At 44.0% G+C, this 24,228-nt stretch overlaps 1 protein-coding gene across 1 annotated transcript in view; it reads left to right on the forward strand.

Moving 5' to 3' along the window:
• SLC13A2 (solute carrier family 13 member 2) overlaps positions 1 to 22,800 on the forward strand; it is an 83,825-nt gene extending 61,025 nt beyond the window's left edge. The window contains exons 6-12 of the mRNA XM_033922438.1: positions 635 to 757; positions 1,191 to 1,412; positions 4,462 to 4,562; positions 7,964 to 8,088; positions 13,548 to 13,709; positions 17,972 to 18,109; positions 21,449 to 22,800. Of these exons, the coding sequence (XP_033778329.1) occupies positions 635 to 757; positions 1,191 to 1,412; positions 4,462 to 4,562; positions 7,964 to 8,088; positions 13,548 to 13,709; positions 17,972 to 18,109; positions 21,449 to 21,577 (1,000 nt within the window). The 3' untranslated portion in view covers positions 21,578 to 22,800. The remainder of the gene's footprint in view (positions 1 to 634; positions 758 to 1,190; positions 1,413 to 4,461; positions 4,563 to 7,963; positions 8,089 to 13,547; positions 13,710 to 17,971; positions 18,110 to 21,448) is intronic.
• The last annotated feature ends 1,428 nt before the right edge of the window (positions 22,801 to 24,228 follow it).

Below are 24,228 nucleotides of genomic sequence, written 5' to 3' on the forward strand. Positions count from 1 at the left end.
GGAATCTCTTTGGTGGAACCCTTTTTTTGTTTTCTGTTCAGGTAATTAACTTATAAACCCCTTCTTTTACTAAGGCTGACGTGTCCATTATATTATATGGACGAACCTGCTTCCAAAGCCTTCCATCCCCGTGGGAGTCCCGTTGGCTAGAGGGGGGACCCCGTGGAGTCCCGTGGGCCAGAGGGGGGGTCCCCGTGGGTTAGGGTGGATTCCCGCGATCCCCGTTCCCGTGCAGACCTCTAGTCCGCAGTATTGAATGTTGTTTGCCTGCTGGTGAGGAAGACTGTCTAGTGGCAGTATGTGGAGTTTTTTTGACCGATGATGACTTGCTATTACACACTGGTATGCTGTTCTACGATGCTCCCGTTTGATTTTGAGGTCTTTTTTCTCCACTATAAGTAGTTTGGAGGCTGGGCATCTTTCCTCTCCAGCAGAAGAGAGTTGTAACCTAATCTGGAGATCTGTCATGCTGGATAGCCTCATGGTCCGTATCTTCCATCATGTTCTGGGTTTCTAAATAGACCCAGGTCCTTTACAGACAGCTGTTCCTTAAGTTAATTTCAATATAAAGAGTTCAGATCTGTGATACCTCTGAAGGGCCAACTATAACCACTGTGTTTCTTTTACTCTGCAGGCTTTTTCCAGACAATAACAATGTCATTAATTTTGCCTCTTGGTTTGGCTTTGCTTTCCCTACCATGCTTGTATTGCTCATGTTGGCCTGGATCTGGTTGCAGATCATGTTCCTGGGAATCAAGTTAGTACATTTTGTAAAGACTCTATATCAGTGTACCGCAAACTGTGTGCCACAGCAGATTCCAGGTGCAGATTTGAGATGCCGGTAAGGAGAGGCGCCAGCACCGACTGCTTACAGGACATGCCTCTTGCAGTGAGAGGCACATCCTGTGGGCAGTCAGCCAGCGCTGATGACTCTCCTCCTCACTGGCATCTCTCCTCCTCCTGGATCCCCCACCGGTGAAGTGACAGGTTCATGGTCGCGGCCGGAGGGCCTCCGCACATGCATGCATGTGGCATCCCCACACTTCTGGGTACCTTCCAGCCGGGGCGCATGGTTTAGAGTGCCATCAGGCCAAAAAGTTTGCGGGACACCGCTCTATATGAAAGATCAAGCTCCTGAAAATATGGACAAAAGCTAAAAGGATCTTTTTATTTATTTATTTATTCTGCAGCTTTCGGAAGAATTTTGGATGTGGTATAAGCCCCAAACAGAAAGAGAAGGAGAAAAAGGCTTACCAGGTCATCCAGGGGGAGCACAGGAAACTAGGATCCATGAATGCTGCAGAGATTAACGTCTTAATCCTGTTTATTTTACTGATCCTGCTGTGGTTCAGTCGGGATCCTGGGTTCATGCCAGGTTGGGCAACCAACAGCTTCAACCGTGGAGGCAAAGAGTGAGTGTGTAGATAAAATTGAAATTATATAATGTATGTATCAGGTGGTAATATTATATTAACTCCATTAATTAAAAAAATCAAAAAGTGAAGATACAAGATGTCACCAATTATAGAAACATGATGACAGATAAAGGCCAAATGGCCATTCGGTCTGCCCATTAGACAGGTGGCATCTATTCCACTATTAATTAAAATAATGGAAGGGTGGGTTACAATCAAACTGATGGAGCACTTAGAACAATTTGATTTGTTACGCCCAATACAGTACTGAAATCTTGATCTGCTCTTTGGTGGACAAAGGCAATCCATGCTTGGCCAGGGTCAGAATGCTACACTTATACAATTTGATCTATCTAGTGCTTTCGACCTCGTTGATCATTATCTGCACAAACAAATTTTATAAAATTGAGGTCTAGAGTGTCAAGTACTAAATTGGATAGATGGGTTTCTATCTCAACGATTTTATTGAGTTAAAATGAATGGTCTACGTCTTCAAATTATCCAGAACGTTTCCATTAAACTCATCACTAAGTCTAGAAAATTTGATCATGTTACACCCTTTTTAAAAAAATGCACATTGGCTTCCAGTTATCCATCGGATAACATATAAACTTTGTTTGCTTGTTTTTAAGTCTCTTTTCTACAAGACTCCAGCATTCATATATAGACTACTAATACCATATCACCCAAGCAGAACCTTGAGATCTAATGAGCAAAATTTGTTGACCATTCCTTCACTTAAGGTTATTAATACTAGACAGTAGTTTATCTTTTCGGTAATTGCTCCTCAGACTTGGAACGCTCTCCCAATTTACTTACGAAATGAGCAGGACTTAGGAAAATTTAAAAGTAATCTAAAAACATTTCTTTTTAAAGATGCTTTTAATATTTAATTTAACAATTCTTAGACCAGTGATTTTATTTTATTATGTTTTGTTGTTATTTGTTTCCCTACTGTGCTTTTCCTTTGTTTTGCTTTTCTTTATTAATTGTATTTCAAACCCCTATCTTACCTTATGTAATGAGAATAATGTACTAGTTATCTACCCAATGTTATTATTTAAAGTTTGTACTGTTTTGTCTCTATTCGAATGTATTTTAAACTGTTCATCGCTTAGAATTCAATTAAACGATCAATCAAGAAAAATATTAAACTTGAAACTTCTAGTTGGAAAATAGGTTCTGGGGTCCCACAGGGTTCACTCCTATCCCCTGTGTTGTTTAAAGTTATGATGCAATCCTTGGGTAATGAATTAGCAGATTATAGCATATTTAACTATATCTATGCAGATAATATTAGTATTATTTTACCCCTCTGTAATAATGATACAGATTGGAATGTATTAAAGTCAGTTCTTGATACTGTGGAACATCAGGTAACAGCCCATAAATTGAAGATAAACAGAGATAAAACTATATTTCTCTGGTTGGACCCACAAAATGTGGCTAGATTTATTCTTTTGGCTTCTCTGGGTAAAAGTAACTATACATTTGATATGCAAACTAGTATTCTGGGTGTCCAACTGCAGTTGAGGTAATTTTTTTCCATTTCTAAATATGATAGAATTATACCATATAATTATCACATTACACTGGTTACTAGCAAATGCAAGGATTTACTTTAAGCTTTGTGTATTTTATATGGCCAGGTGCCCCTTTATCTAGTGGAAATGATAACATTATTAGTGGGTAGATCGGGTCATGCTTTACGGAAACAATTCTGTCTCCAATTTCCTTCTCCAAAGGCAATTAAGTCATTCACTCAATGGAGTGCATCTTTTTTCTATGAGGCCCACTTAGGCCTTCTTTTACTAAGCTGTGGTAGAGGTTTGTACCACAGCCCAGAGTACTAAATGCTCCAACACTGCTCCGACGCTCATCGAAACACGATGGCAGATAAAGGCCAAATGGCTGATCCAGTCTGCCCATCTGCAGCATCCACTATCTCCCCCTCTTCCTATAGTCTAAGGCTCTTTACACCTGTATTGTGAAGTCCTAGAGCTCTTTGGTTATAGGCTAGGGCTCTTAACACTTGCATTGTGAGGTCATAGAAACATAGAAACATGACAACAGGTAAAGGCTAAATGGCCCATCCAGTTTGCCCTTCAAACTATGGGCTGGATTCTCAAAACTTACCATGTCTTTAACGATGGTCACAAAGACAGTTCCAGCCGGTTTATTATGCTGATGACATCCAGCTCCTTCACCCATTAGACCCAAATGACCCAAACGAGATAAACAGCATCAATCAAAAAGTGGAAAAAATAGGTGAATGGCCAAGCGACAACATGTTGGCATTGGATATTGCAAAATCCTCAACAATGCTATTCCTTTGTAAAGACGGAATCCATTAAAAAAAAATCCCATTTGTCTCGACTCTTCCCCGTTTCAAATCGTAACATCCCTGAGACTCTTGAGCGTCATATTAGATAGCAAGTTAACATATCAGCAACAAATTAGCACCGTTCATTCCCTCGTTATCTCCAGGTTGGATTACTGCAACACCCTTTACAAAGGAATCACTCAAAAAGAGCTCAGAGGCCTGCAGATCATCCAAAACACCACCACAAAGCTTATTGAAAACATAAGAAAATTTGATCATGTAACACCTCTTCTAATCAAGGCCCATTGGCTCCCAGTATCCCATAGAATCACATATAAACTCCTGCTTCTGACATTTAAAAGACGTGCCACAAACTCTTCAGAATTTCTAGATAGACTCCACATGTTTGAAGGTAGCCATACCTGTGGGCAGAGTCAGGGCGGAGCATCAGTGGAATGCACAACTAAGTACATAAATTATAGAATACTATAATTTACATGGGTTGTTTTTTTTTTTTTTAGCTCTATGGCTAGTGTAAGTAGTTGTGCCTAAAATATGCAAATTTATTTGCCCTGTTAAACTAGTACTCTATAAAGGAAAGTAGGTGCCCAAGTAGGTGCCAGCCCTAAGTGCCCCTTATAGAATTACCCTCCACATAGCCAAGCAGGTGCACCAGAGGAACACATCATGCCATCAATTCATAGTCTTGTGCGTCTTTTTCAGATACGTCACAGATGCTACAGTCGCCATCTTCATAGCCATTGTGTTATTCATCGTCCCTTCAAATATCCCCATTTGTAGCTCTTCAAGTACAGAACAAACAGGTAAAAATTCAATCTCAGCCTCCTCATTTATAAGGAAATACATTACAATTTCCTCACATTGGCGTCTACAAACGATTGGTGATTGCAGGTCCATGAAACATTTGCACACTCAGCCTTTACCAGCAGGAGGTACTGTAGGGGACAGTGCAATAGCATCACTTGAGAAGGGAGATCATAATACTGTTGTTCCAGCCTCTTCCAGCAGGAGGCACTGTAGGAAATAAAGCAGCTGGCTTTTTGTCGTGCTTGAAAGTCTGTTTGTCTTGCTGGTTTGTATGTATAATTTTATGTATTACTAGTGTTTCAGCCGTTATAGTAAAGGGTGCTAGAATAGATGTGTAAACCTTTAGCACAATGGGGCGCTGAGGCCTTTCTTTCTTTGCTTCCTGCTCCCCCTGTCCAGCAGTAGACCTTCTCCCTTTCTTTTACATCCCCCCTGTCCAGCAGTACCCCTTCCATGCTCCCCCTGTCCAGCTGTAGCCCTTCTCCCTTCCTTTTACCTCCCCCCTGTCCAGCAGCACCCCTTCTCTGCTCCCCCTGTCCAGCAGTAGCCCTTCTCCCTTCCTTTTACCTCCCCCCTGTCCAGTAGTACCCCTTCTCCCTTCCCTGCTCCCCCTGTCCAGCATCCTCTAGCCAGGGCAGCCTCAGAGCTTTTACTAGGCCGGCCCGTCTTGCATTATCGAAGTGGGTCGGCCTAGCAAATGCCCCGCTGCTGCTCAAAACCATGGCTGCTGCTGCTGCTGGTCCGGGGGTGAAAAGAAGAGGCGTTCTGGCAGCAGCAGTGTAGTCAGAAGGCAGGAAGTCAGCCGGCGTTGGAGAGTGGGGCAGAAGGCAGGAAATCAGCTGAGACAGGCACTGTGCATGCGCGGCACGGCCACACGGAGGCACGGAACCATGGAGATTTAAGTGCGTATGCACACTAAGGGTTTTATTATAGCGGATTATTTTTGTTTCACACCCTGCTATCTGCTGAGAATATGGTACATTGGATTGAATATACTGTAAGTAGCTAGATAGACAGAAATTTGCAACAGAACCTTCTAGAGTCCCAGGTTCTCTCAACATGAGGCACTGTAAGGAATGGTACAGGATCACTGGCTCTATGTGGAAGAGGACAACTTACTGCTCCTTCAGTTCCAGGCTGTCCAGCAGGATGTGCTGTAGGGAATGATGCAGGAACATCGACTATGAGTAGGGTTACCATATTTTTCTCTGGGAAACCCTAGACACATGACCCTGTTCTGCTTCCAGCCCCACCCTGTTCTGCTCCAGTCCTGCCCAGTCCCGCCTTCAGCCCCACCCCTTTCTGCCCCCACCTTTCCCCACAGAGCCTCTTCTCTTCTTCCGGACAAGCTCCAGCCATGTCTGGAGGGCCTGGAGTATGCGCAGATGTGTGTGACATCATCTGTGCATGCTCAGAGGCCCTCCAGATGTGGCCGGAGCTCATCAAGGTTATCCAAAACCTGGACAAATGCCGGGTTTTGGAAACTGTCTGGGAGCCCTGACAGTCCTCTACAAAAGAGGAACTGTCTGGGGTTTCCCAGATGTCTAGTAACCCTAACTATGAGGGAGCTGCAGCTGCTTCAGTGGCGATTTTAAGGATCGATATCTGGACCCTACGTTACCCTGTGACAGATTTCTTTTGCTGTTGCGTGAAGTGAATGTTTTTCAAACAGTTTGCGCAAGTGAACCCCTGACGCAGGCTTTCCTTTGCCGAAACACAGCTGTGTCAGGACTCGCTATCTCTACCACCCACCAAGGGACACGATAAACAATGTATTTGGTTCTCTCACCCTGCTATCAGCGTCTCGCTTGTTTCTTGGTCTTTGTTACGGCGCACCATCACCTTCCCTTCCTCCTTACCCACTAAACATTTCATTGTTACGGTTGTTTAGAACTTTCATTTGTTATTTCACTCTTAAGTATCAGGATGCCTAAACCAGTGGTTCCCAACCCAGTCCTGGAGGACCACTAGGCCAATCGGGTTTTCAGGCTAGCCCTAATGAATATGCATGAAGCAGATTTGCATGCCTGTCACTTCCATTATATGCAAATCTCTCTCATGCATATTCATTAGGGCTAGCCTGAAAACCCGATTGGCCTGGTGGTCCTCCAGGACAGGGTTGGGAACCACTGGTCTAAACCATGGCATCTTGGATCACTGGTTTCTAATACTAAAGGTATAAATGATTAGTCAATCAAATATAGGGAAAGAAGATTTCAAGCACAGTAAGAGAAAAAGAAGAGACAAATTTTAAGGGGAATAAGGACGGAAAAGGAATTATTCAATGGTAGTAATAGTGTGTGGAATGGTATGAGTGGCTGGTGTGTCTGATGTTTTGGGGAGTGGGAGGGTTTGTTTTGATAGGGGTTTGCTTTCCTGCTGTGGGGGGGGGGGGATAGTTCTTGTTAAGAGCTGGTTGGAAAGTATAAGAAAATAGCTTTCTGCTTCATACTTGTATTCTGCTGGGAGGAGGGAGGGTTCAGGGGAGGTGGGGAGTGGGGTGGGGGAAGAAAATGTAAAATGTAATTGTTGATCCTTCAAGTATGATTTCAATATTTGTGCTATATGATTTGTTCCTTGTTCAACAATAAAAATGATTTAAACTAAATGGTAGTAATATGTATTTACGTAGCCCCTTGCAATCAGTTTTGAAGTTGTATTTAATAATGTGAATTTAAGTAAGTAACAGAATGAGATGAGCTAGAAAATGAACTATGAGTAGGTTAAGTTTCCTGATTAAAGAAAGACCAATCATGCTGCCCACAATGCAAAAACACCCCCCCCAAAAAAAACCCAAAACAAAAAACTCACAAAACAACAAACAAACCAACCCCAAACCCAGCAACGACAAAAACCATGTATAGAGCTTGAGTCAGGAGACAGGCAAAAGCCTGCAACATTTTAGCAGACACCCTTCGCCATTACCATGGACGGGTTAGAAAGGCCAATATGTACATAGAGGTACTCTGTAGCCATCCACTATGATGGACGATACTTTGCTTCATTGTGACTGGTAATGCAGAGCTGATCACAACCCAGCAAGTGGCCCATCAGGCTGAAGAGCTCATCGCTTACCTCAAGGTACTGTGGTGGCAAACTCATCTTCTGACTGGTTACTACAGGTGTGCCTGGGGGACATAATCTGGTCCCCCCTCTCCCAATCATATTGCTACCATCACCATCCCCACAGTTTTCTTTTCCATCCCACATTTGGAAGATCTGGTACTAACAAAAAGGGGGAAATTCGGTACATGACGTTTAATCACAATTAGGCGCCTATTATAGGATCATACCTAACTTAAAACTTAAGCACCTTTAATGAAGGCCAGGCATTAAAGGCGCCTAAGTCTTTTAGAGATAGATATTTGTACCTGACTGACTTTTTTTCTGACACCAGAAGGGGACAAGAGGAAGATCGTGGCACCTCCTGCTCTCCTGGATTGGAAAGTTGTCCATCAGAAGATGCCCTGGAACATTGTGCTTCTACTGGGGGGAGGATTTGCCCTGGCTAAAGGCAGTGAGGTATTTTTTTTTCATTTCTTGTGCTCAGTCTGAGGTGATGAAATTGGTACCAGTTTGAAACTTGTGAGCAGGGAAGACTGAAGATCCCTTAGGTAGGAATTCCTGTGGAGAACTGAGCAGAAAGGTCAGCTGTGGAGATTTTGAATGAAAGATCTAAATATGAATTGAGTGTTCTGTGGATCAAGAAAGAGAAAGCTCACGCGTTTCAAATTTGTACTCATTTGACCACCTTATATAAACGCTTGATTATTAAAATTCCTAATTCTCTCTCTCCCACATCCCCAACCCCCAGCTCAGCATTCCCCCCATCCCCAGGACCAGTGTTGCCAGAAACTTTTTTCTAATCCCACCCGATAACCTTGAAAAAGCAGCCCCCAAACAGCCCCATGTACAAGGGGGTGCTGAAAAGGTCTCAGCTCTACTGAAAGGACACACAAAGTCAGAGGCGTGAAGAAAGTACAAGAAATTTATTACGGTATACCGGACTCTAGTGCAATTAATAGCCTACCTACTAGAGTGTCAGAAACAGGAAATATACGGACTTTTATGCCCTTTTTGCAAACTAATATATGCAAAAACTACAATTTTCATTTGTTACTTCTATAACTTTCTACAATTATTATTGGTCCTAAGCCAGCACTTATGATAGGTTCAGGGGTACAACTTATAGTCCTATAGGAAACTAGCTCATTTCTCTGCTTATCTAAATCTTACAGGTCTAAATGTTACATGTACAGAAGGGCAGGGCACATCATGGCTCAAACTCTTATCTATTCAGCTTACAATGTGGTAAGGTAGGGACATACATTTTAGGCAGATGAAGTCAATAGATTGTACACTTTCTTCAGCTATGTAGACCAGAGCAATATTTTAAACAACAGTTAACCATTTCATGACCCTACACTACTACCTTAATTTGGAACAGTCTCCATTGAGGGCTATACACTTAGTCCAGCCAGTTTGCACTTTTTTCATTCGGTACTTTGCTGGATGGGCTGAGAACTTTGTTTCTCTTTTGCACAATCTGCATGTGGTGCCTGTCTCTTTCCTTCATTGTGCAGCTCCTAGCCTGTTTGTCCCTTCTCTGTCTCCATGTGCAATTCCTGGACTTTCTCTCATAACGTACAAATCGCATGCTGCCTGTCCCCGTCTTTCTCTCAAAGTGCACTTCCTGGTCTGCCTGTCTCTTTCCCAATAGCGCAGCTCATGTGCTGCCTGGCTGAGTGCTGACAGCGTTAGAGATAGGGACAGCGTGGGAGAAGGCTAGGCTCTGATTATGATTGGCTGTGGGGAGAGGGCGGGCAAGGGCTGTCGTTGGTAGGATACTGAGCACCTGGTCTGCACTAAGTGCTGATTTGCTGAATGCCGAGCCGACTTGAAAATACTGTGCCCATAATGAAGCCCAAATTACAGCACAAAAATTCTAAAACCAGCCCAATAAACTGCAACCCGCAGCTACTCAAAATTTCCCGCAATCAGCGTTCCAAAGCAGCCAAGAAAATTGCAGACCTGGTAACCATGCCCAGGACTCCAAGCACTAGCACAAATGTTCTTCCCTCTGCAAGCTGTTCACTTAATATTTAATGCCACATCGCCCTCAGGTGACCAATATGAGGCAAAGCAGGCCTAAAAGTTTGTGATTGCAAATTCCATCTCGTTGGCTAAAGTATCAGATCTAAGCTACTATTCTGTAGTACATATGATGAGACAAAAATTCACGAAACACCCAGAGATGTAATCAGAACCCAGGAAAATGTGGCAGAAAGATGCAAAAATAGTCCCAGTTCTGATTATAAGAAAGAATTCCACACATACCCTTATTGGAGGTGAGGAGTGGCCTAGTGGTAGAGCTGCTGCCTCAGAATGAGGTTGTTGGATTCATTCCCATGTGACTCTGGGCAAGTCATCTAATCCTCTATTGTCTCAGGTACAAAATAAGTACCTGTCTATATATGTAAACCACTTTGAATGTGTAACCACATAAAAGTATACAAGTCCCACCCACTTTCCCCATTGGTCACTCAAATATATCTTACACCCTAATAGTATAACAACATAAGTAATCAATAACATTTTTAGTGAAGTGCTCAATATTATAGACGAGCCAAGCAAGCATTGGTATATTTATCACATCATTGCACCAGCCCAAAGGTTAGGGAAAGATTATCAAAAAGTATATCAAACCCAAGTTCATAAAAGAGAAAAGTACTTATCTCAGGGTTGATACAAATGCTCCAACTCTTATCTGGTTCATGGTAGTTGCAATTGCAAAGCTTGGCTCATTTAAATCCTCAAGTGAAAACACGTGAAAAAAAATGAAGAAAAAAATCCACAATGCAAAATCAGTCCATAATTCAAACACTTTGATAAGGAAGATTCAAAGTGTTTGAATTGTGGACTGATTTTGCATTGTGGATTTTTCTTCATTTTTTTCCTCGCGTTTTCACTTGGGGATGTAAATGAGTCAAGCTTTGCAATTACAACTACCCTCTGCCATGAACCAGATAAGAGTTGGAACATTGGTATCAACCCTGAGATAAGTACTTTTCTCTTTTATGAACTTGGGTTTGATATACTCTTTGACAATCTTTCCCTAACCTTTGGGCTGGTGCTATGATGTGATAAATATACCAATGCTTGCTTGGCTGGTCTATAATACTGAGCACTTCACTAAAAAATTTTCGCTTAGTGAGATTTATCTTATGTTGAAATATCTTTTGAGTTGAAAAATCTAAATTTAGTTTTGATTGAGGTTGCTCCTTTTTTTTTTTTTTTTTTTGTTACACCCTATAAGATACAGGAGGTGGCTCGGTCATGCAGTGCAGATATTAAACAGTAAGGGCTCCTTTTATGAAAGTACGGTAGCGGTTTAACACGTGTAATAGCCCCAGGTACGTTAGATAGATTGTGAGCCCACCGGGACAGAGAGGGAAAATGCTTGAGTATCTGATTGTAAAAACTGCTTAGATAACCTTGATAGGCGGTATATAAAATCCTAATGAACTTGAACTTGAACTTGCACGCTAAACCGCCAGCCGCGCTAGTCGCTACCGCCTCCTCTTGAGCAGGCGGTAGTTTTCTGGTTAGCGCGTGATGAAAAGTCACGTGCGTTAAACCCGCTAACGCGCCTTCGTAACAGGAGCCCTAAATCTAAGGGACTGAGATCATATCTGACATTCCCTGGCTTACTCTAAGGTCCAATGCTGTCATGGTACACACAAAAATGTGTTAAAGATGCCACATACTCCTCAGTGTTCTCCCACTTTTGGCATAGTAACTTTTTTAGAGCATAAATATTGTAACGCCTTTAGTTACTATTAGAGAATGACACGGTGGCGGTTTACCCGCGGCCACCGCATTTTAGCCGCGGGTCACCCGCCGAAAACGGGGAAGAAAACTAGCAGTCGCTGCGGCGACGGGGACAAGGCCATTCACCGCCCGCGGGGCGGTGAATGGTCTTGTCCCCCGCAGTGAGGCATGAAGGATCGTGCGGTCCCCGCAGCTCACACCCGCCCGCCCAATCGATTCCAGTGTCCAGCCAGCTCTCTCCCCTCTCCTCACCCCAGTCTGCAGATCCTCCTCCTCGGCGACCCGCACGCTACCAGAGAGCCGCGCACACCCGCCGCTGCTCAGCCTCGATCTTCTGCTCTGACGCAACCGGAAACAGGAAGTTGCAGCAGAGCAGAAGATCGAACACTGAGCAGCCGCGCGTGTGCGGCTCCCTGGGAAAGCACGCAGGTTGCCGAAAAAGAAAACCCACAAACCAAGGTGAGGAGAAGGGAGAGAGCCGGCCAAACACCAGGATCGACCGGGCAGGCAGGTAGTGGCCGCGGGGACCGTGCGATCGCTAGTGTTCCCGGCTCAAATTGGAAGGAGGGAGTGAAAGGAAAAAGGCTTATATGGATGCAGCGGGGACGGTGACGGGGCGGTGAATGGGATGGCAGTGGCGGTGACGGGGCGGTGAAAGGGATGGCGGTGACGGTGACGGGGCAGTGAAGGGATCGGCGGTGACGGGGCGGTGCAGAGGATGGTGGGCCGGTGACGGGGCGGTGACGGGGACAGATTTTTTCCCCGTGTCATTCTCTAGTTACTATGCAGTGATTATTGTTATGTGACACACAAAGCTAATCAACTATCAATCAAAAAATGTGGAGAAAAAGCCTCAACTTATTTAATATGCAGACGGCAACCCAATGAGTTTTTCAGCCGTTCTTATTCGGTATCATGGGCAAACAACTCCACTATTTTCCAAAATGTAATCTTTCAAAAAGGGGACATATCCCACCACTGTGCACCGGGAACAGGAAAAAGAACCAAGGGAAAGGTTTCACTTATCTTCACAGCTGTTAACAACGCCAGGATCGCGATCCAACACAGTGATCTTCCTGCTTGCTCGGCAGTAGAATGAAGATAGGAAACCGGTGTCCAGGTCCAACAAGGCTCTTGTTTCACCAGCAAGTGGTTTCTTCAGGGAGTTCCCTAGGTTCTTTTTCCTGTTCCCTGTGCACAGTGGTGGGATATGTCCCCATTTTGAAAGATTACATTTTTTTTTTTTTTATAATTCTTTATTCATTTTCACAAATTACATTAAGTGTTAATATTTTCATTCACAGTAACAATAAATACATCACTTATAAACAATCATTGGTATATTACATATATTCTTATCCCTATCCCTCGCCCATCCCCCTCAACCATATACTCCATTATTGTATGATATATGTAATAATAAAATACCCCCTCCCTACCTCATAAATTAATAAACATAAGGGAAATAATTGTCAATCCTGACAATATTTTGTTAATGGTTTCCATACATCTTGAGATTTCTTAAAATATCCCTTTTGTAACGCAGTAAATCTTTCCATTTTATAGATATGGCATAAAGAATTCCACCAAAAGTTATAATTTAATCTCCTCCAGTCTTTCCAATTATATGTGATTTGTTGAATGGCAACCCCTGTCATTATTAGTAATAATTTATTGTTATTCGCAGAAATCTGACTTTATGCTCTCATATCCATACCAAATATCACAGTATCATAGGATAATGCCACTGGGTTCTCTAATAAATTATTAATTTGGTCCCAAATTACATTTTGGAAAATAGTGGAGTTGTTTGCCCATAAGAACGGCTGAAAAACTCATTGGGTTGCCGTCTGCATATTAAATAAGTTGAGACTTTTTCTCCACTTTAAATGAAATGGTTTTTCAGTGAGCATTTCCACCACTCGGCTAATAACATTTTTTGATTGATAGTTGATTTGTTCATTGTTATTTTTATTAGTTTTCTAGTGACACACAAAGCTAACCCATTTGGAGTCAATACCCCAAGAGCTCATTTAGAAAATTATAAATAAGTCACGTGCTTATATAGAAGTCTTATTAAAATGTATGGAACAGCTTCGTTGTTTTGCAGTGACAAAAATGCAAAACTTACTGGCATAATCTCTCTCCAGGAATCAGGCTTGTCTAAGTGGCTGGGGGAGAAGCTGGCCCCACTGGAAAGTATCCCACCACCAGCTATCGCCTTAATATTGTGTCTCTTGGTGGCCACGTTCACTGAATGCACCAGCAACGTAGCAACTACTACTCTGTTCCTGCCGATCCTGGCTTCAATGGTAAGTCCTTGCAGGCTACCACCCTGTCATAAGGTAATGCACCCGAATATGTGCTCTGCAATCCGCAATTCATGTCTCTATTCCAGATTCAAAACGAATGCTAGGAAGTTCTTCTTTACCCAACGGGTGGTGGACACCTGGAATGCGCTTCCAGAGAGCGTAATAGGGCAGATTACGGTACTGGGGTTCAAGAAAGGATTGGACAATTTCCTGCTGGAAAAGGGGATAGAGGGGTATAGATAGAGGATTACTGCACAGGTCCTGGACCTGTTGGGCTGCCGCGTGAGTGGACTGCTGGGCACGATGGACCTCAGGTCTGACCCAGCAGAGACATTGCTTATGTTCTTATAGATTTTCTACTTTATTGCTAGAGCCACAAAGTGGATAACTACAGGAAACAAAAGAGGAGTAAAGTTCATTCTACCTGCACAGTTGCAAAGTGCCATAGCCACAGTTTTGGGGCTCATTTTCAAAAGAGAAAAACTTCCAAAAGGTGGCATAAAGGGGCAGATGGATGTTTTTCCTGCCAACCCCTTCCAATGCCTTATTTTTAAAACCTAGGGATGGTAGATATCGATGCTGATGATCAGTAGTTCGTCTAAACCAGGGATCTCAAAGTTCCTCCTTGAGGGCCGCAATCCAGTCGGGTTTTCAGGATTTCCCCAATGAATATGCATGCGATCTATTAGCATACAATGAAAGCAGCGCATGCACATAGATCTCATGCATATTCATTGGGGAAATCCTGAAAACCCAACTGGATTGCGGCCCTCAAGGAGGGACTTTGAGACCCCTGGTCTAAGTCTCAAGGAGGCGTATTAGAGGTGTGGTGTGGGTGGGACTAGGGTGCTTTTATGAGTTGAACATTTTTCTGCTATAATCAAACACTTACGGATACGTCCAGGGCATAATTTGGACATTTGGGGCTAGACCTGTTTTAATAATGAATAAGTACCAAAAAGGTACCCAGACTGACTAGATCAGTGGTTCCCAACCCTGTCCTGGAGGACCACAAGGCCAATTGGGTTTTCAGGCTAGCCTTAATGAATATGCTTGAGAGAGATTTGCATATAATGGAAGTGAGAGGCATGCAAATCCGCTCCTTGCATATTCATTAGGGCTATCCTGAAAACCCGATTGGCCTGGTGGTCCTCCAGGACAGGGTTGGGAACCACTGGACTACCGTAGATGACCACTGGAGGGATGTAAACATGACCCCCCAACACACACTCTCCCAGTGGTCACTGACTCCCCTCCAACCCTCCAAAATGTGAATGAAACAGTACATACCAGCCTGTAGGATAGACAAAGAAAGGAGGCACGCGAGATGTCAAAATTCACCAAACAGTTACGTTATTGTAGTAGAAAATCACACATTCTTAAAAGGTCCCGACTAGGAACCCAGTTTCAGCATCCATGGATGCCTTCTTCAGGGGACTAATAGCGCACAACCATTATTCTGCAAACATCCCGGAAGACAAGATCACCTCTCACACTCTTTTTGTCTCCTGAAGCAAGGAGGCGATCCTGAGCTTTTCTCACTCCTCTCCAGCTTCGGAAAGGTTGAGAAGTAATCCTGTGAGATTTGTCCCAATCCTTTCTGAAGCTGCATATCCGAGGAATAAGCAGTGGATTTCCCCAAGCCACCTCAGTAATGGTCTATGGACTTCTCTTTTAGGAAATGATCCATACTTTTTAAATACCCCGCTAAGCGAACTGATTTCACCACATTCTCTGGCAACGAATTCCAGAGTTTAATTACATGTTGTCTAAAGAAATATCTTCTCTGGTTTATTTTAAATCTACTACATGCATGCCCCTAGTTCTAGTATTTTTGGAACGAGTGAACAAGCGATTCACATCTACCCTTTCTACTCCACTCATCATATATCACCACTGAGCCATCTCTTCTCCAAGCTGAAGAGCCCTAGCCGCAGGGTAGCCAAAGTTTGGAAAGTATCTCAGTTCCTGGAAACAGAGTATGTCAGGCTGAATAAATGCCACTTTTATTTTGTTGTTTTGATTTTTCACCGTTTGGCAATATCTCTCCCCAAACAGTGCATCCAGGTGATTCAGGGTATCTTTGCCGGTCCCAGGGCTGTACAAAGCATCTTCTTTGTGACACACCCTTAGTGTCACTCTTTGGCCAGCAGAGGACGCCAGAGTAGCATATTTCTTATCTTTGCACACTTTATCTCTGTAATACTTCTAGAGCTCCTTTTACTAACCTGCGTTAGGGCTTTAATGCGCGGAATAGCACACGCTACAATGCCCCGCGCACTGGACGCTAACGACAGCATTAAGCTGGCGTTACTTCTAGCCGCATAGCATGGGGTTAGCGCATTCTAATCTGCTGCGTGCGCTAAAAACGCTAGTGAACCTTATTAAAAGGAGCCCCTAGTCTTGATATCTAGTGAACTCAAAACAATGAGACTCCGGACCGGCCAGCCAGTATTAGTATGCAAATTTAATAATCCTTTGAGGAAAACTATGCACAAAATGAAGGCCATTTTCAATCAGCCCATACATACCTTCCTTTAGAAAACAATCCGCTGCTGCAAAGTACTTACAGGCTTTGCATCTTATTTTTGTTCTGGTGAAACTAACAGGCACTGAAGAGAAAGCCCGAAAGGCCTCTACGATGGGAGCAACAATCCAAATGAAGGAGTCGTGACTCGTGAGGAAAACATGTCGATCACTCAGCAGTGGACTATTCAGGATACACCTTGGCGTCCTTTTACTAAGGCGCACTTGTCATTTTGGCGTGCGCTAAACGCTAACGTGTCCATTATAGTCTATGAACGCATTAGTGTTTAGCGTGCGCTGCAACGGCTAGCACGCCTTAGTAAAAGGACCCCTTTCTTCAGTAGCAGCAGAATGTGGACGCGACACTGACAGTGTTTTGGCAATTATGCCTTTATCAAGAGTCTAATAAATCATAAAAATATAAAACCATAAAAAATACATAAAAATATAAAACCATAAAAAATACATATAATAATAAAAAAACTTATAATAAAATAAATATTACACTAAAAAGATACATTAAAATAAGTAAAAGTTGAGGAGGACAATTGTAATATATAATCACATAGAGGCTATGGCTAAACCATATACAGCAAGTCTAATAATGTGGTGATAAATAAAGGAAAGAAATAAAACATAAGAGATGTGGAAAATGACAGGCATACATTGTAAAATCCAGTCTGCTTGGACTGTGTGTTCCTGCTTGCCCTGGATCGGTAGCATGGAATATTGCTACTCCTTGGGTTTTGGCCAGGTACTAGTGACCTGGATTGGCCACCGTGAGAACAGGCTACTGGGCTTGATGGACCGTTGGTCTGACCCGGTAAGGCTATTCTTTTGTTCTCCCCTACCTCCCTCTCCCCAATCTAAGCACGTCTGGGAAAGCTTCTCCATAGTCTAGCTCAGTGGTCTCAAACTCAAACCCTCTGCAGGGCCACATTTTGGATTTGTAGGTACTTGGAGGGCCGTAGAAAAAATAGTTAATGTCTTTTTAAAGAGTTTGAGACCACTGAGTTAAGGGGAATGGTTAATTTGCTGGCTGGGTTGGAGGCCAGAGGGGAGAACAGGACAATCAAGCCATTGTGACATCACTGATGAGGTTGGCTCTTATTGGTGGAATGAGGCATTATGACATCACAAGCTCAGCTCTGCTTCCCAAAGACAAACAGGATGTCATGGTTACAGTTAAGCCAGTGGTCTCCAACTCAAACCCTTTGCAGGGCCACATTTTGGATTTGTAGGTACTTGGAGGGCCTCGGAAAAAATAGTTAATGTCTTATTAAAGAAATGACAATTTTGCATGAGGTAAAACTCTTTATAGTTTATAAATCTTTCCTTTTGGCTAAATCTTAATAATAATAATATTGTAATTTATAGCTAAAGAGACATATGATCAAGAAACTGTTTTATTTTACTTTTGTGATTATGATAAACTTACCGAGGGCCTCAAAATAGTACCTGGCGGGCCGCAAGTTTGAAGCCATTGGTCTAACTGAAAGCACCTGTGTTATGGGCAACTTCATGGACATTTAACCAGATTGAGGAGGGCATTTTGCAGGCAAACAGACCAATTTCCCCAGGTTAATGGCATTGAGAACCGACTTCAAGGTGGCTATTTTGAATTATGCCTCCATGAATACGCGTGGCAAGTTTCCACGAACACCTTATTTTATTAAAGAAATGCTTATTTTCCATAGGAAGTCATTCTCCTCTTTCCTGTGTTCCCTGATTTGCAGGCTAAGGCCATAAAGCTGCATCCGCTCTACATCATGCTGCCATGCACGCTGTCTGCATCCTTGGCTTTCATGCTGCCCGTTGCCACGCCACCCAACGCCATTGTCTTCTCCTCTGGACAACTGAAGGTCATTGACATGGTAAGCTCTAGCGCATCTAATGCAAGCTGTCATCATACTGGGGTGTGTGCCCATTCCTCCCGTCATACCAGGATTTCTACCCAGGGCCACCATATTGGTATCTATGCTGGTTTCTTGCCACCTTGCTGGGATCTATGACCATTGAGGATATTTCTGATGCCACTATTTTGGGGTTTCTGTCCACTTCCTGCCGCTGCTCTGCTAAGATCTGTACCTATCTTCTGACACTGTGCTGTTTTCTGCTATGCTGTTGGAGTGTGTACTTGTTTTCTGCTACGGTGTTGGAGTGTGTACATGTTTTCTGCTATGCTGTTGGAGTGTGTACTTGTTTTCTGCTATGCTGTTGGAGTGTGTACTTGTTTTCTGCTACGATGTTGGAGTGTGTACATGTTTTCTGCTATGCTGTTGGAGTGTGTACTTGTTTTCTGCTACGATGTTGGAGTGTGTACATGTTTTCTGCTATGCTTTTGGAGTGTGTACTTGTTTTCTGCTACGATGTTGGAGTGTGTACATGTTTTCTGCTATGCTTTTGGAGTGTGTACTTGTTTTCTGCTACGGTGTTGGAATGTGTACATGTTTTCTGCTATGCTGTTGGAGTGTGTACTTGTTTTCTGCTACGCTGTTGGAGTGTATACTTGTTTTCTGCTACGCTGTTGGAGTTTGTACTTGTTTTCTGCTACAGTGTTGGAGTGTGTACTTGTTTTCTGCTTCGCTGTTGGAGTGTGTACTTGTTTTCTGCTACGCTGTTGGAGTGTATACTTGTTTTCTGCTACGCTGTTGGAGTTTGTACTTGTTTTCTGCTACAGTGTTGGAGTGTGTACTTGTTTTCTGCTTCGCTGTTGGAGTGTGTACTTATTTTCTGCTACGATGTTGGAGTTTGTACTTGTTTTCTGCTACAGTGTTGGAGTGTGTACTTGTTTTCTGCTTCGCTGTTGGAGTGTGTACTTGTTTTCTGCTACGCTGTTGGAGTTTGTACTTGTTTTCTGCTACAGTGTTGGAGTGTGTACTTGTTTTCTGCTACGATGTTGGAGTGTGTACTTGTTTTCTGCTTCGCTGTTGGAGTGTGTACTTGTTTTCTGCTACGATGTTGGAATGTGTACTTGTTTTCTGCTACGCTGTTGGAGTGTGTACTTGTTTTCTGCTACAATGTTGGAGTGTGTTCTTGTTTTCTAGCACTGTGCTGAACTGTGTACTTGTATGCTGCTACTTTTATGGGGTGTGTTCCAGTTTTCTGCCTCTGTGCTTGGGATCTGTGCCTGTTGTCATTGTATTAAAGTGCGTACCTCTTTGCTGGCACTGTGCTGAGGTGTGTACCTGTCTTCTGGCACTGTGTTGGGACGTGTACCTATTTTAGGTTACTGTGGTGAATGCACACTTGTTTTATTTTGCTTTGGTATTAGAGGGTGTACTTGTTTTCTGGCACTATGTTGAGATGTGCACCAGTTTTCTGGCACTGCATTGAAGTGTGTACCTACTGTGTTTCTCTGAAAATAAGACAGTGTCTTATATTAATTTGGGGTCCAAAAATGCATTAGGGCTTATTTTCAGGGGATGTCTTATTTTTTTCATGTACAACAATCATCTCTCCCTTCCTCTCCTCCACCCTAATTCTTCCTCTTTCCTTTCTCCCCCCTCCTATGTGCAGCATCTTTCCTCCCCTCTCACCCATCCCCTTGTGAAGCACCTTTCTATCCCTCCCTCCCATCTCCCTGTGCAGCAGAACCCCATCGACCCTCCCACCGTGAGACTGACATACCTCTGTTCTGAGGCCTCCAAAAACAGCAGCAGCAACAGTGCAACAGCAATGGACTGCTTTGTGGCCTTCCCTCTGCCGCATCACTGATGATGTCATCAGTGACACAGCAGAGGGAAGACTCCAGCGAGGAAGGCCGAGATGCAGGCCATTCAGAGAGCTGCTGCCGCTTTAGAAAGCCAGGTCTCACAGGGGTGGGGGGTCTCTGAATTGACAAGTCTGATTTTTTTCAGCAAATTGGGCAGGGATGGAGTCAGGGACATTTAGGGGGGCTTTGGGGGTCGATCTGAACTAGGGCTTATTTTTGGGGTAGGGCTTATATTAGGAGCATCTTTTAAAATCATGCTAGGGCTTATTTTGGGGATAGGTCTTATTTTCGGGGAAACAGGGTATTTTCGGGCACTGTACTGGGGTGTGGATTGGTTTTCTGGCACTGTGTTGAAGCGTGTATTTGTTTTCTAGCATTGCGCTAAGGCGTGTCCCTGTTTTCTGGTACTGTGCTGGGATGTGTACCTATTTGCCCTTTCCTTAAACAGGTCTTAATGGAAGAGAAAAATCTAATTCAACAATATACCTCTCCCGAATCACCTTACTTATTAGATAGTAGAAAAATCCCATTTAATTGTAGACTGTTACTGCGGGGAAAGCCTCAGATCCCCGCACGCCACCAGAACGAATCTTGTGGCAGTGCTAAAGAGGGACATTACTTCATAGGCTCAAAACCCCTTCAGAATGTTAATCTTGAATTTTGGCAAAATGAATACTGTGAAAAACCTTTCACTGAACATTAATTCAAAAAGAAGCAGGAACCAGTGAACTTATCTGGCTACGTTGTGCTGCCAGGTACACGCTGCTGTGGTCCGTGCATACGATTTCAATCTCCCTTGCTCTTCGGCTCCCTTGCTCCGTTACTCCTTGGCAAGGGAGATTGAAATCGTATGCACGGACCACAGCAGCATGTACCCGGCAGCACAGCTTAGCCAGACAAGTTCACTGGTTCCTGCTCCTTTTTGAATTAATGTTCAGTTAAGGATTTTTCACAGTATTCATTTTGCCAAAATTCAAGATCAACATTCTGAAGAGGTTTTGAGCTTATGAAGTAACGTCCCTCTCTAGCACTGCCACAAGATTTGTTCTGGTGGCATGTGGGGCTCTGAGGCTTTCCCCACAGAAACAAGCAGTCTACAATTAAATGGGATTTTTCTACTATCTAATAAATAAGGTGATTCGGGAGAGGTATATTGTTGATTGTGTACTATTTGTCCCTGTCCTAGGATTTCTGCCTGTTTCCTGCTACTGCTGTGTTGGGTTAGCTCCCATTTCCCACCACAATGCCAGAATGTCTGTCCTCTACCACCATGCCACAACCATCCTGTGGTCTGTGCCTGTTTTCTGCTAGTGCCACAGGCCATATGTGTTTGGACAGAGGCCATTTCTCAGTGCCACCAGTGAGGCATTAGTACAACCTTTTTCGTTGCCTGCAGCATTTCCCCGCTGGGGGTTAAAGTGTCCAAATATCTGTGCAGCAGGAAAAGCAAAACCCATTCCACTGTGTGCTGATTCTGTCTCTTGTTTTTCATTTGCAGGCTAAAGCAGGTTTCCTTCTAAATATTCTTGGGGTGCTGACGATCACGCTTGCCATCAACAGCTGGGCATATGCCATGTTTGATCTTGGCACCTACCCCTCTTGGGCCAATGACACTAGGACACCATAGCAAGAAACAATGAGTGGCCCGAGTAGCCGCCTTTGCTGGTGGGGGAATGAAGAAACCTGCACGTGGAGGCGTTTCAGACTCTGTTATATTTTTCCGCGTTGAGCGGCATTGACTTGAGCAGAGCGCAGGGCTCCCTCAGCAGGCATCATCAGGTCTCTAGAACAGTTTGGGGCATTCAGAGATGGTCACGCCCCTTTTCCATCTTTGCACGTTTCCTTGGAGTGTCCTAGAGCTCTAATGCCGCCACTCAAGTCTGAAAACCAGAGCAGAAATTCCTAGCTTTGGGCCAGATGGCAGAGGTGGGTCCACTTCTGCTATTCTGAAAATTCACACGCCAATTCATTCCAAAGTGGAGGCAAGCAAGACTGGTGCAGGCTCTTCGAAAAACCGTCAGCTCATCGAGCAGGTCAACCTTCAGTTCACCAAGCAGGTCTGAACCCTTCATTCCCAGTTGGTATCAGAAAGGCCATGAAATCAGTGCCCCCAATGAGGTCAACCCAATGAGTCACCACAGTCCTGGTCTGGCACCATTGTATGAGCGGAGATATAAGAAAAGTGAGATAACACATCAGCTTGGCTCAGCCTGTTTGCTTGAAATGGGTGAGGTGGAATCCCAACCCTTAATATTCTTTGAGTTGCTTAGAACACATTTTGTCATGTTTAATTTCTCCTAGTCCCTTTATCTAAACAATGATTCACTGGCACGGTGTTGTGTACAGCAGAGAATCAGAACATCAAGTTAATGCTGTTTCTATGCCAGGGATACTCATGAACTTGTGCCTCTTGACTGCATGCGCAAAACCTGTGCACAATGCAGTGAGCAAGTGTGCACGAGTAGCGTTTGTGCAGGTGTGTCTTTCGTTGGAGGTGGTGACACCTTTTAAAGGACCAGCAAAAGCAAGAAAAGATTGTAATAACTGCACGATACAAACAACATACTGTAGGTCCCTTCTTCTATGTCTGCCCTGTGCGTTGACACCTGTGAATGACTTCTCAGGGCTGGCCTTCCAAATGCTGGCCAGGAAAGATTTTCCTTCATTGGTTGCTCCACCCCTATTTATTAAGCTTCTCTCTCGGACCAGAAGCCTCCTATTGCAGGTTATGGGCAGGGTCTCAATGACAGAAAGTCCTCTCTTTTCTGAGGCTCTGGAAAATGTTGTGCTTTTTGCATTTTATAAACATACAAATAAAGACAGTGGTTTACAGCTTTGGGCTGGTTTTGGAGAAAATGGAAGCCTTATAGAAACCGGCAGGTGGTCAGTTATGCTCACGTTGATCTGGAAATTCTGCAAGGCCTAGGCTCTTTGAGAGTGACCATTTGCCTGTGCCATTCTAATATGCAGGTGCTTTATAACTGTCATTATTTATTTATCAGAACTTGCTATACATGCCTTTATTTAAAAAAATTTATATACCGCCTATATTCTAAGCGGTTTCCATAAGATAAACATACATAAATTACCAATCAAAACTTAAGAGCAAGGCCCCGATGCCCAACAGGTTTCCGTGCTGGTAAGACTCGTTAATGCAGTCTTACTGGCATGGAAAGTTTCCTCCCGATGGGTTGGGCCCATGTGCCTAAGGCTGCGCCCACAGGAGGGGCCTAAGTCTACTGGGCCTATTCCGGTTGGTCCAGGTGTCTCAGGCCCCACCTATGGGTGGGATTTGAGCTGCCTGGGCCAATCAGGCCCTAAGGCCAGCCATTCAACAGATGGTTGGCCTGTCGGACGGATGGGCTTGGCAACCGTCCATCCGACCAATGATTTAAAGGTTGGGGGAGTGGGGGGGGTCGTGGGGTTGGCGGGGGGTTCGTATTTTAGTAGGGGTGGGGGAAAGGGGGGTCACCAGGCTATGCACTCCTGGCCCCGATTGTGTCAGGCAGGTGGGGGGTCGTGCCAGGAGGGCTTGGGCTCCCTCCTTCCCCGATGTCAGCGGGGTAGTCGCAGTTCGCCAGGACAGGAGGGCTTGGGCTCCCTCCTGCCCTGATTGTGTTGGGTGGATGGGTTTTCAGTAGGGCAGGAGGGCTTGGGTTCCCTCTTGCCCCAATGTCAGCGGGGAGGGGGGGAGGGGGGTCACGGTTCACCAGGGCAGAAGGGCTTGGGCTCCCTCCTACCCTGATCATGTCAGGGGGTTCGGGGGGTGCCGCGGGGCAGGAGGGCTTGGGCTCCCTCCTGCCCGGATCGTTGTAGGGGGTGGTTGCTGTAATCAGTGTTGTTTTTGACAGACACCGGTTACAGAATCCAGCTTTTAGGCAAAGGACTGGCTCTTCCTTCGCCTAAAAACTCTTGTTTTGGACGTTTGGGGCTTAGGCTTTTTTTAGGTTGATTATATGGTGTTAGTGTAGACGTAGTGGTGGTCTGGGCATTTAAACAACTGAACGTAGAGGCAGGCCATTATTTAAAAAAAACCTTCTTTTGGACGTTTGTTTTAATAATGGACATTTTCCCTGCTTCTACTTTCAATGTTTAAGGCCTTAGGCCAAAAGGGACTTAGATGTTTTTTTTTTATTATGCCCCTTCACGCGTTTAACAGTTAAAAAATTTAAAAAGGGGGACAATTAACAGATTCATTAATGACACGACAGTATTAATAAATCAGAAAAAAACAAATTCTTCTTGGCATGTCCGAATGACATAATCAAAGATGCTTCA

Source organism: Geotrypetes seraphini, chromosome 15 (assembly GCF_902459505.1).
Source record: "Geotrypetes seraphini chromosome 15, aGeoSer1.1, whole genome shotgun sequence".
NCBI lineage: Eukaryota > Metazoa > Chordata > Amphibia > Gymnophiona > Dermophiidae > Geotrypetes > Geotrypetes seraphini.